Source organism: Oncorhynchus nerka, linkage group LG27, assembly GCF_034236695.1.
Source record: "Oncorhynchus nerka isolate Pitt River linkage group LG27, Oner_Uvic_2.0, whole genome shotgun sequence".
Taxonomy (NCBI): Eukaryota; Metazoa; Chordata; class Actinopteri; order Salmoniformes; family Salmonidae; genus Oncorhynchus; species Oncorhynchus nerka.
In genome coordinates this window covers 77,751,254-77,763,775 of record NC_088422.1, presented here as the reverse complement: position 1 = coordinate 77,763,775, position 12,522 = coordinate 77,751,254, and the positions used below count along the sequence as shown (strand labels likewise).

The 12,522-nt window shown below is 42.5% G+C and overlaps 1 protein-coding gene across 1 annotated transcript in view; it reads right to left on the bottom strand.

Moving 5' to 3' along the window:
* LOC115112472 (leucine-rich repeat-containing protein 49-like) overlaps positions 1 to 12,522 on the bottom strand; it is a 60,473-nt gene that overhangs the window by 43,025 nt on the left and 4,926 nt on the right. The window contains exon 8 of the mRNA XM_029639558.2: positions 10,400 to 10,543. Coding sequence (XP_029495418.1) covers positions 10,400 to 10,543 — 144 coding nt within the window. The remainder of the gene's footprint in view (positions 1 to 10,399; positions 10,544 to 12,522) is intronic.

The following is a 12,522-nucleotide window of genomic DNA, read 5'->3' as shown; positions in this document are numbered from 1 at the left end:
AGGCCTGTGGCTTTGGAGCATTTAAGCTCTGCTAGTATACTGGCTATTTTGTCTGTTGCTACCTTTGCAAAAGAAAAAGAGTTTAGCTGAATCCCTAACTCAGAATAATACTTCTTGACTTGGTCGTTTCCATACAAACTGGTGGGCAGCTTGCTAACCAGCTTGCTGGCAACAGAAGTTTAAAAAAAGAGTTGAATTAATTTCCAACTTCTGCTTTTTCATATACCATCTCCTCCATGATGTTCACTCCAATACTGTTAAGCTTATTTTTGGTAGTACTACTACAGCCTAGGTCCTTAAATGATTTCCAAAGCTTTTTAGGGTAATTTTGGTTCTCAATGATTTTATCAACAAAGTAACCCCTCTTAGCTTTATCCATCCTGCTCTGTGCTTCATTTCTGTGACGTTTATATAGGACAAAATACGGTTGCTCTTGAGAGTTCTTACATTTCTTAAAGGCCTTATTCCTAGCTTGGATAGATTATAGAATCTCATGATTACACCAAGGCTAGATGTCAGCTTTACTCCGACCCGTCTAATGGGAGCCATCACATTCACCATATCAAGGAATCTACATTTAAAGGCTTCCCAGGCGCTGTCTACCCCTACACTATCCAGCACAGGTGACCAGTCAATTTGACCCACTTGCTCCCTAAACATTTCAACACAGTATTTTTTGAGTCCTCTGATTCTAATAGTTTTGTGACACTTAAATACACTGCTCAAAAAATAAAGGGAACACTAAAATAACACATCCTAAATCTGAATGAATGAAATATTCTTATTAAATACTTTTTTCTTTACATAGTTGAATGTGCTGACAACAAAATCACACAAAAATTATCAATGGAAATCAAATGTATCAACCCATGGAGGTCTGGATTTGGAGTCACACTCAAAATTAAAGTGGAAAACCACACTACAGGCTGATCCAACTTTGATGTAATGTCCTTAAATCAAGTCAAAATGAGGCTCAGTAGTGTGTGTGGCGTCCACGTGCCTGTATGACCTCCCTACAACACCTGGGCATGCTCCTCATGAAGTGGCGGACGGTCTCTTGAGGGATCTCCTCCCAGACCTGGACTAAAGCATCCGCCAACTCCTGGACAGTCTGTGCTGCAACGTGGCGTTGGTGGATGGAGCGAGACATGATGTCCCAGATGTGCTCAATTGGAATCAGGTCTGGGGAACGGGCGGGCCAGTCCATAGCATCAATGCCTTCCTCTTGCAGGAACTGCTGACACACTCCAGTCACATGAGGTCTAGCATTGTCTTGCATTAGGAGTAACCCAGGGCCAACCGCACCAGCATATGGTCTCACAAGGGGTCTGAGGATCTCATCTCGGTACCTAATGGCAGTCAGGCTACCTCTGGCGAGCACATGGGGGGCTGTGCGGCCCCCCAAAGAAATGCCACCCCACACCATGACTGACCCACCGCCAAACCGGTCATGCTGGAGGATGTTGCAGGCAGCAGAACGTTCTCCACGGTGTCTCCAGACTGTCACGTCTGTCACATGTGCTCAGTGTGAACCTGCTTTCATCTGTGAAGAGCACAGGGCGCCAGTGGCGAATTTGCCAATCTTGGTGTTCTCTGGCAAATGCCAAATGTCCTGCACGGTGTTGGGCTATAAGCACAACCCACACCTGTGGACGTCGGGCCCTCATACCACCCTCATGGAGTCTGTTTCTGACCGTTTGAGCAGACCTGCTGCTGTGTTGTTGCCCTCCTACGGCCTCCTCCACGTCTCCTGATGTACTGGCCTGTCTCCTGGTAGCGCCTCCATGCTCTGGACACTACGCTGACAGACACAGCAAACCTTCTTGCCACAGCTCGCATTGATGTTCCATCCTGGATGAGTTGCACTACCTGAGCCTCTTGTGTGGGTTGTAGACTCGGTCTCATGCTACCACTAGAGTGAAAGCACCGCCAGCATTCAAAAGTGACCAAACATCAGCCAGGAAGCATAGGAACTGAGAAGTGGTCTATGGTCACCACCTGCAGAACCACTCCTTTATTGGGGGTGTCTTGCTAATTGCCTATCATTTCCACCTGTTGTCTATTCCATTTGCACAACAGCATGTGAAATTTATTGTCAATCAGTGTTGCTTCCTAAGTGGACAGTTTGATTTAACAGAAGTGTGATTGACTTGGAGTTACATTCTGTTGTTTAAGTGTTCCCTTTATTTTTTTGAGCAATGTATATGTTAAGGGAATTTTTTATCAATAATGACTAATTATTTATACATTTCAATCAGGACTGACTAATCAGAATACTATTATATTACTGTATATGGATGAATTTTCTTTATAATCCTAGTACTGAATATAATGTGTGTAAATATAATCAAGAATTAGAACAATGACTGTCTGTTCCTTGGTAGAAATTAATGAACTTATAGCCAGACTGGCTAGAATGCTTATCTACACAGGCAGACCTTGGCTCTGTTCATAAATTATCTTAATAGGGAGAGACGATGTGAGAACCATACAGCCATTGTACTGGAGCGGGGATGAGACGGGCTAGTACTAAAACTAATGACATCATTTTCAGTTTATAACCTGTGGTAAAATGTATAATGGGCAGTACTCTCGAGAATAAACGCTGCTGGTTGACTTTTAAGACTGGTCTCTGTCCATTTTATACAAATAAGAGTCATACAAATTCTTATGAATTGAGTGTTTAATTTTAATTGGGTATTAAAACATAGAGGAATATAATTCCTGTAACAGTATATATTTTAAAACCCTCCTTATGTAAAATTTAATAAAATGATCACTGATTCCATAGACTATTACTCCACTCTGCAATATTTTGGATTTATCAGACACATTTATTGAGTCAAATGTACTTTGCACTGCTTCACATACCCTGGTGGGATCTTTTATCATTTGGGTCAGAGCAAGTGATCTACAGAAGTGCATAAACACATTGTGGGTTAGTCTATTCTTTTTGCAGACATCAGTATTCCCTAACGCAATGATTTCCTTCACCATCATTAATAGTAGCCCAACAGCTAAATGTCGGGCTAGCTGCCTGCAATCAGAACACTGAACCAAATCCAAGGGCACAGTTTAGAAAAAAGAGAACATGAATAGTGCATGTGTCACACCCTAATCTGTTTCACCTGTCCTCGTTATTGTCTCCATCCCCTCCAGGTGTCGCTTGTTTACCCTAGTGTATTTATCCCTGTGTTTCCTGTCTCTCTGGGCCTCTTGCCTACCCCTTTAGATTAATAAACATTGTAAGACTCCAACCATCTGCCTCATGTGACTGCATTTGGGCCTCGCCTTGTGCAATAAACAGACAAAACTAGTACTGACCACACCAATAAAATAGATAGGGATGGATTCTTGATCTGGATTTACTACAAAATGTATAATATACTGTAAATAATATACAGTACTGAATTAGTCATAAAATAATTTGTCCAGTATGTTAAGCAGCTGAGTGCTCATAGATCAATATTACTTATGCTGTAAGCATATGACCCAGACAGTAAAGTACATTAGAAACCCATGACATAGACACTGCGTTAACGTCCAAGGAAACATCAAAGTCACAATAATAAAGGACAGACATCAACATGCCTTAAACTCTCATTCCACTCTGCTACCACATATGAAGGGCAAAGCTTTCATGGGGTCCGATTGACTTAAACATTAATATAATTCAAACAAAAGTCTGATACTCATATTCCTTTTGTTTACGTTATGTTCATACCCCCTGGGCTCTAAGGCTCAAAATCACTATCAAAATGCATATTTTCCCTTGGAAAAAGATTAATGGCAAATACATGAGAAGGCTTCTAAAGCTGTAGCAAATGAGGAAACAAAACAAACTAAACAGGGCCAGGCACAGAATAGAACAAAACTCCCCCCATCCTTGCTCCCTCTGTCCCCCGTAAGGCCTCCTGTTGCGGCACCATCCTGCTCAACTAACTGACTTTTTTCCACATTGTTACGTTACAGCTTTATTCTAAAATTGATTAAATCATTCCCCCCCCCCTCAATCTACACACAATACCCCATAATGACAAAGCAAAAACAGGTTTTTAGATTTTTTGCAAATGTATTGATGTAACGGTCGTCATATGAAGAGGATGTGGACCAAAGCGTAGCGTGATAAGTGTTCATGTTATTTTTATTTCAACTGAACACAAACAAAATAACAAGAGAATGAATGAAAACGAAACAGTCATATCAGGTGCAGAAATACAAAACAGAAAACAACTACCCACAACCCATAGTGGGAAAACAGGCTGCCTAAGTATGGTTCTCAATCAGAGACAACGACAGACAGCTGTCCCTAATTGAGAACCATACCCCGGCCAAAAACAAAGAAATACAAAAACATAGAAAAAAAGGACATAGAACGCCCACCCTAGTCACACCCTGGCCTAACCAAAATAGAGGATAAAAAGCCTCTCTATGGCCAGGGCGTGACAATTGAAAATAAAAAACTGAAATATCACATTTACATAAGTATTCAGACCCTTTCCTCAGTACTTTGTTGAATCACCTTTGGCAGCGATTAAAGCCTCAAGTCTTTTTGGTTATGACGCTACAAGCTTGGCACACCTGTATTTGGGGCGTGTCTCCCAATCTTCTCTGCAGATCCTCTCAAGCTCTGTCAGGTTGAATGGGGAGCGTCGCTGCATAGCTATTTTCAAGTCTCTGCTAAGATGTTCAATTGGGTTTAAGTCCGGGTTCTGGCTGGGCCACTCAAGGACATTCAGAGACTTGTCCCAAAGCCAATCCTGCTTTGTCTTGGATTTATCTGTACTTTGCTCTGTTCATCTTTCCCTCGATTCTAACTAGTCTCCCAGTCCCTGTCGCATGCTTCACCGTAGGGACAGTTCCAGGTTTCCTCCAGACGTGACGCTTGGCATTCAGGCCAAAGAGTTCAATCTTGTTTCTCATGGTCTGAGTCCTTTAGGTTCCACTCTACCATAAATGCCTGTGGTGGAGTGCTGCCGAGATGGTTGTCCTTCTGGAAGTTTCTCCCATCTCCACAGAGGAACTCTGGAGCTCTATCAGAGTGACCATCGGGTTCTTGGTCACCTCCCTGACTAAGGACCTTCTCCCCCGATTGCTCAGTTTGGCCGGGCAGCCAGCTCTAGGAAGAGTCTTGGTGGTTCCAAACTTCTTCCATTTAAGAATTATGGAGGCCACTGTGTTCTTGGGGACCTTCAATGCTGCAGACACTTTTTGGTACCCTTCCTGAGATCTATGCCTCGACACAATCCTTTCTCGGAGCTCTATGGACAATTCCTTCAACCACATGGCTTGGTTTTTGCTCTGTCAACTGTGGGACCTTATATAGACAGGTGTGTGCCTTTCCAAATAATGTCCAATCAATTGGATTTACCACAGGTGGACTCCAATCAAGTTGTAGAAACATCTCAAGGATGATCAATGGAAATAGGATGCACCTGAGCTGAATTTCGAGTCTTATAGCAAATGGTCTGAATACTAACGTAAATAGGGTATTTCTGTTTTTTATTTCTACAAAATTTGAAAACATTTCGCTTTGTCATTTAAAAAAATATATATATATTTCACCTTTATTTAACCAGGTAGGCAAGTTAAGAACAAGTTCTCATTTACAATTGCGACCTAGCCAAGGTAAAGCAAAGCAGTTCGACACATACAACAACACAGAGTTACACATGGAATAAAACAAACATACAGTGAGATAAGGGAGGTAAAGGCAAACAAAAAGGCCATGGTGGCGAAGTAAATACAATATAGCAAGTAAAACACTGGAATGGTAGATTTGCAGTGGAAGAATGTGCAAGGTAGATAGAAATAATGGGGTGCAAAGGAGCAAAATAAATAAATACCGTAGGGGGAGAGGTAGTTGTTTGGGCTAAATTATAGAAGGGCTATGTACAGGTGCAGTCATCTGTGAGCTGCTCTGACAGCTGGTGCTTAAAGCTACTGAGGGAGATAAGTGTTTCCAGTTTCAGAGATTTTTATAGTTCGTTCCAGTCATTGGCAGCAGAGAACTGGAAGGAGAGGCGGCCAAAGGAAGAATTGATTTAGGGGGTGACCAGAGAGATATACCTGCTGGAGCACGTGCTACAGGTGGGTGCTGCTATGGTGACCAGCGAGCTGAGATAAGGGGGGACTTTTCCTAGCAGAATCTTGTAGATGACCTGGAGCCAGTGGGTTTGGCGACGAGTATGAAGCGAGGGCCAGCCAACGAGAGTGTACAGGTCGCAGTCATTATGGGGTATTGTGTGTAGAATGATGAGGATTTGTATTTATTTAATCCCTTTTAAAATAAGGCTGTAAGGTAACAAAATGTGGAAAAAGTCAAGGGGTCTGAATACTTTCCAAATAGACTGTATGTGCACGTCAGTGGCAGTTTGCAATGGGTTACAAAATAAAGCCATAGCCTACTTTAGGCATAAACAAAAGAAGGCTACTGTATGCATACAGTACGGTCAACCCACCACACCACTCAGTGACTTAGTTAGGGGGACTTTAATGGTGGGCTGCTCTAATACAATTACTGTATAAACAACTAAGGAGAAGAGGAGTGCATTCACTTCATGCCGTTCAGGCACCATTATACAACACTTTTAATGTGCTGTCTTCTACAGTTTATCAGAGTACACCCAATATGTTCTCCCTGTTTATTATGCTTATTATGCATTTTGGTTGAACCAAAATATTACATGTAACAACATTTTTATGAAATTGGAAACAATTAAATAAAAATGTGAAATTAAATTAAACAATAATATATGTTGATGATAATGCTAACAATACCGTAATATATTCAATATGCTGTAAACTATTGTCTTTTAGCAGTTTCACTCAATTCCTTATAATCAACCTAATAATTATGACACACCCCTCACTATTGCCATTCGTTGCACTAATTGCACTGTTTGTCTACATAACCTGGTTCAAGCATTCATGACATTACCCTGAAGAAGGCACAGTGACGCCGAAACGTTGGGTGTTTTACACAATAAATGACTAGGAGTTTATACATATGGTGTGTGTGACTCTCTTTGTTTTTATAGCTTACTGTCTCTAACACTAACAGTATTACAGGGATGCTGCCTCCGCAGGGGTGCTGTTGCCATAATTAGGATTATGGCTATGTCTGATTGGAGAAGTCGTGAAATAATTAAATCAATCACTGCATAAATAATAATGAGAGAGACAGGTGCGAGGGAGGCTGTAGTCTCTGCCATTTGCAACACTGCTTTTATAGGAACATTTCTCTACTGCTACTTGAGAACACACATTAACAGTACTGTCTCCTGCTGCGTCCCCATAGTGACAGGAACGCTCTGCTCCTGAAATAAAGACATTAGATGACTGTGCACTCCCACTCACAGTGTCACATAGTAGGCTTTGAGGAGAACGCTGCAATGAATCCTTATAACATACATTTCTGCATGCTGAAAAAATGCAATTCATACCACAGTATGAGCATGAGTCTACCACACATACACCTGATTCCCAGACTGAATATTCACCCCTGCTTCTCCGTCAGTGTAACAGGACTTCCAGCTCTGACTGTGGCTGTCTAAATTTAGACACAGAGTCTCAGACAGAGTGATGTCATCACTGGGCTGATGTGGTGCATAAAAAAGCCCACTGTCTGACCTCCACTGTCTATCTCATCTTCTAACAGTAGGGGACCAGAGACGAGGAGGTGTGTCTGAACCTGGTGTCCGTCTCTCTCCTGCGTGTCCTGGGCTTCACCTCTACAGCTCAGCTCCACCCAAGCTATGCTGACAGCTGACATGTGTTTGATTTTCTCACACACTGAGGAGCTCCCCTACAACCATTACTGTGCCAACACAACCTCTCATAACCTCTGTCTCTGCTGCACGCAACAACACTCTACAAAGAGAAGCGCCAACAAACACATGTGTGTGTGTGTCTGTGTGTGTGTGTGTGTGATCCTTAGTAAGTGCTACTGGTGACCTGGCCATTCAATGGCTGAGGTTGTTTAAGTTACTTGTCTTTTAGAGAGTGCATACAATATACAGACTAAAACCATACAGAACAGTATCTCACCCATTCATCACAAACAGAGTGATACTCTGTTACCATCATCTCCAAACTGTTCCATTTTAGGATGGTTTTCTAGGGTAAACAAACCTTTCAGACATGTACCATATGTAGCACAGTACTCAAAGGGTTATACATACAGAATGTCTAAAATACTGGCCTTCCATGTAACTGAGCCCAATGTTTAAGTGTAGGTTTAAACCTGTTTGGAAAAGTGCACTTCAATGTATTTGTCTTTCCTTTCAAGTCCTTTCCAAAAAGCCACTATATTCCTCTCTATAATGAAAAGGAAAACATTTTAAGACACCTGAAAGTATCTGTGTTTAGTTTGTGCCTGCAATCCGAATAATGAAAGAGCCTTGAGAAAAATGCTGAAGGGTAGAATTTCTTCTCCACCCTCCCGTGAGGCCAATAAAACATTATAACCGATTATTAAAAGTGGAAGTAATTTCATCAAAACTTCTAAGTGGGTAAACAGGAGCTGTAGTTGATAAGATGAGACACTTCTGTTTTTATCTACAATTTCTCCTGCCTGGCCACGTGATAGAAGTCAGGATTAGACGTCCATCCATGTCTGAGGACGTCGGGAGTTGACATAGAAACTGGCCACTAGGCAACCGTGAGCGCTGTCACCTTCAAGAAGGTTTTGGTTTTGCTTGGGCGTGGTGGACAGGGATGGCAGACGTGAGTACACAAGGAGGTTGCATGTTCCAATCCAGTGATAGAAACCTCAATCCCAAACTTCTTGACTCGGGCCCCCCCCCCCCCCCTAGCATTGTGGAACATCCACAATTCTATACATTTTGCCATGTCTAATGTGTATTCGTGATATTTAAGTGACAAAAAAATTACAACAATATCCATGGGCTAAAAAACCTAAATAAAAAAATGTTAGCTGACATGGTCTAGTTGTTCTGGACATTTCTGACAAGTTATAAATATCTCTCTAAGGTATGCAATGACTGACATGACAAGAGGAACTGATGATGCACTACCCAATTTCGAAATTGCACCTTGTGCAGTCTACTATTACAACTTTCAAGAGTAAGTTTAGAGCCGGACTGAGTTCCTTAAAGAAAATGTATATATATTCTTGATCCCCGGGGGACGCGCCCCACAGTTTGGAGTTAATGCCTAAACTTAACCTTAAACACTTTGAAATTTGACGTTTGGAACTTCTAAATTTGACGTTTGAGAAACATGCATGAACGTCTAATTCTGACGTGAGAGCATCTTGAATTTTCCAGCATACCAAGTGAGGGAAGGGTTTGGAGATGTCAGATTTGCATACAAATGAAGTACCTGTTAAGGCCTGTTTGTGCTCCTCTGTTGATCAGAAATACTTTACTATAGAAACTTAGGGGGAGGGAATTTCTGTTTAAAAAATATCCTATTTCACTTCCACTGGAGTCAGCATGAGGAGGGGTTAATGAGCTAGCTATTTCCCCCTTGGTAACCAACGTAGATGACAGGAGGACAAGTATGCTACTTCACTTCGTGTTTTTTCTTGGTGAGACATGAAACAGAAAAACTACCAAGACAAACATCAAAATAAGGAAAACATGCAAAGGCTTGTGCCAGCAGCGGAGGATGATAACAAGATGAAAGAAGAATCTGCAGTTAACATTATCATCTAAGACGAAAATGATAATCTAGTCTACACATGTCAATGCATGAGTAGGTAGGGGGACAGACACTGGCAACACCTTGGGGACGGTCAGAGGTTTGATACACAGCAAGATGCTAGCTTAAGCCATCAGCTGTATGCCAACGAGTGTGTATATATCAAACCACGACAGTTGGATCTGTGCATCTGTTAAAATTGGCAGCATTAGCAACACAGCAGCATACTGTTCTTGCACAGTATATTGCAGAGTGGGGGGAACCATCCTCAACCATTACTGTGATGATAGAAGGGCCAAGCTGTTTGCGATCTTAGCACAGATCTGAATCACTACAGGCCTGAGCCATTACATCTGCACAGTGCATTAGTGTGAGCCCAAAGGATTAGACACGATCCAGCTGCTTCAGTTCAGAACAGCCAGGGCTCTGCTCTACCATCAGTCAGTCAGTAGCCCCTTCAGTATGTCATGCCTGCAGCCCCTCCACCAACCCCAGCCTGTGGCCCCTCAGATCCCAAAACCCAGCAGCTCTCAGTATGTATGCTCTTTTGTGTGTATGTACAGTACTGACATGTATGTGTAACTGATAGATGTGCGTGCATGTTTTTAAATATATGTAAATTGCAAAGTATTTTGTCTGTAAGGTATTTTTCCAAGTAAGACTAGCTGTCGCCATTGGCGTCGACTAATGGGGATCCTTATGAAATAATATCCCCTCCCCTCCTCTCCCTCACCACAGTGGAGATGCAGTTGCGTCTCAGGTTGATCTCGGTCAGTGAGTCCAGGCCCTGCAGGTTGTCCACCCTGGAGATGCAGTTCCCTGCCAGGTTCAACACACGCAGCTCAGACAGGTGGGAAAGGTTCTCTATCTGGGAGATCTGAAGGCACAGGGAAACACAGACAGAAACATCACTGTGATAAACTGGTGAAATGTTCTCTTAAGTCATGATGAATGAAAGGCTCACACCATCAGGGGCTTGTCTTGAGGCTGTGCTGCTGTAAATATATTAGGGAGGTGATAGGGGCCATAAGGGTGATTTTCAGTGTTGAGAATATGCTCTGTGTTGTCTAAATCAAATGATGAGACATGCCAGTTCTGTTTGTTGTGCAAAATAAAACTTGAGTACAGCGGAAGTGGAGCAGACACCTGTGTACCGTGATTTACTAGCCTAAGGCCATTCCATATTCTCTGCTAAAAACAGCCCAAAATAAATTATACCTTCAAATGAGTTGGAGATAACTTCTTTGAATTTTTAACATTCAATGTTACCATCCAATTCAACCCTTACAATCACTCCTTTCGTTTCTGACCCACATTATCATAATTTCGATGTCAAAACAAAGTCAGTGTTCTCTTTGAACCATGAGTCCAAACGACATCCAGAATCCAAAAGGGTCAGTAGTAGTGAAATGTGGCCCTGGCCTCATTCTGGTTGAGGGGGAACTGTAAGGGCCTCTTGTCAAAATGAAACTAACTACTTCAAGACCCATGGGATTCCCTGGTTGCTGTCTGTCTGTCAGTCTGAGTGTGGGGCTGTGAGGTGTGTGCCACTCAGCCCTGTGTCCTCTCCATTTCAGGAAGAGGTCCAGTTTGCGTCCCAAATGGCACCCTATTCTCTACGCACGGGCTCTGGTCAAAAGTAGTGCACTATATAGGGAATAGAATGCCATTTGGGACACGCCCCAGAACTACAGTAACTACCACTGAGAGGCCGGCTTTTGGGGTTCCCTTTCCCTTGATGATGATACACTGCGTGTTACTCCAGGGGTCAAAGGTTGAAAGGCTCCTGCAGTGAGCTTGATGCAAGTAGACATGAATCAAGACAGACTGGGTATGGTTGTTAGCTTAGGGTAGAATCTAAATGAACAGTGAACATCATTTAAAGGACAAAAGCTGCATAGAGCTCTGGAGCTCTGGCTAAAAGAGCCTCTGCTTTTCCCTTCCAATTAGGGGAGGGAGACCGCCTGCTCTCCACATCTAAGCCCTTCCATGAGTGATACTGAGGCACACTCTTCTCTCTCTCTCCTCTTTCATAGCTTGACCAGACAGTGCTGTCATACACTGGCCTTAAAGTGCTTACGCTAACAGTGCTATGTCATAGCTATCTATTTGTACAGAAAGTTGTCTAGCTGCCAGTAGTGAGTAGTAGAAGTGGTATCTCAGTTATGGAGTTCAGACAATAGGCCCAGGTGTATTAAGTCCCCCAAATGCCTCTCATAATACTGTTGTTATTGGACAGAGACCAGAGAGACAGGCAAGAGACGTTGAGATTGAAACAACTTTTGTTATGACTGCTGACAAATACAACAGAGTGAGGTAATGTTCCACTCCAACTGAGGCTTCCCAGTGGTGTTCTCTTTGATTCACAGTTCCACCATGGCTCCAATGAAAAGCATTCTCTCTCTCAAGTCCACTTTAACACAAGTCAGCACATGGCTAAACTAATCTCTGCCCTGGCTGGGACTGGGACATCATCCTCTGCAAAGCTAAGAAACCCAGAGGGTCCACTCCACACTGGCTGTATCTTTCACTGAACAGTAATTTTACATCTCTCGTCAGGGCAGATTAGATCATCTCATCTGAAAATATTTAACTGGGTTGTGTTACAGATAACTGTGGAACTGCTTTCTGTTGGGGTGGATCACGCATCCAAAATATGTTATACAGTGGTTCCCCGCTCATTTTACAGAGGAGGAACATGAGAGGTCAGGGCACTGTTGAAGTCTTAATGTCCTATAGGGATATTTGCTCTTCAGGCAGGGTCACATCAGTCCTTTATATGTCTTAAAATAAAAAAGGCAAAGTGCATTGTAAGTTTCAAATAATTTCAGAATTAAGTTAAATATTGTCTGTTTG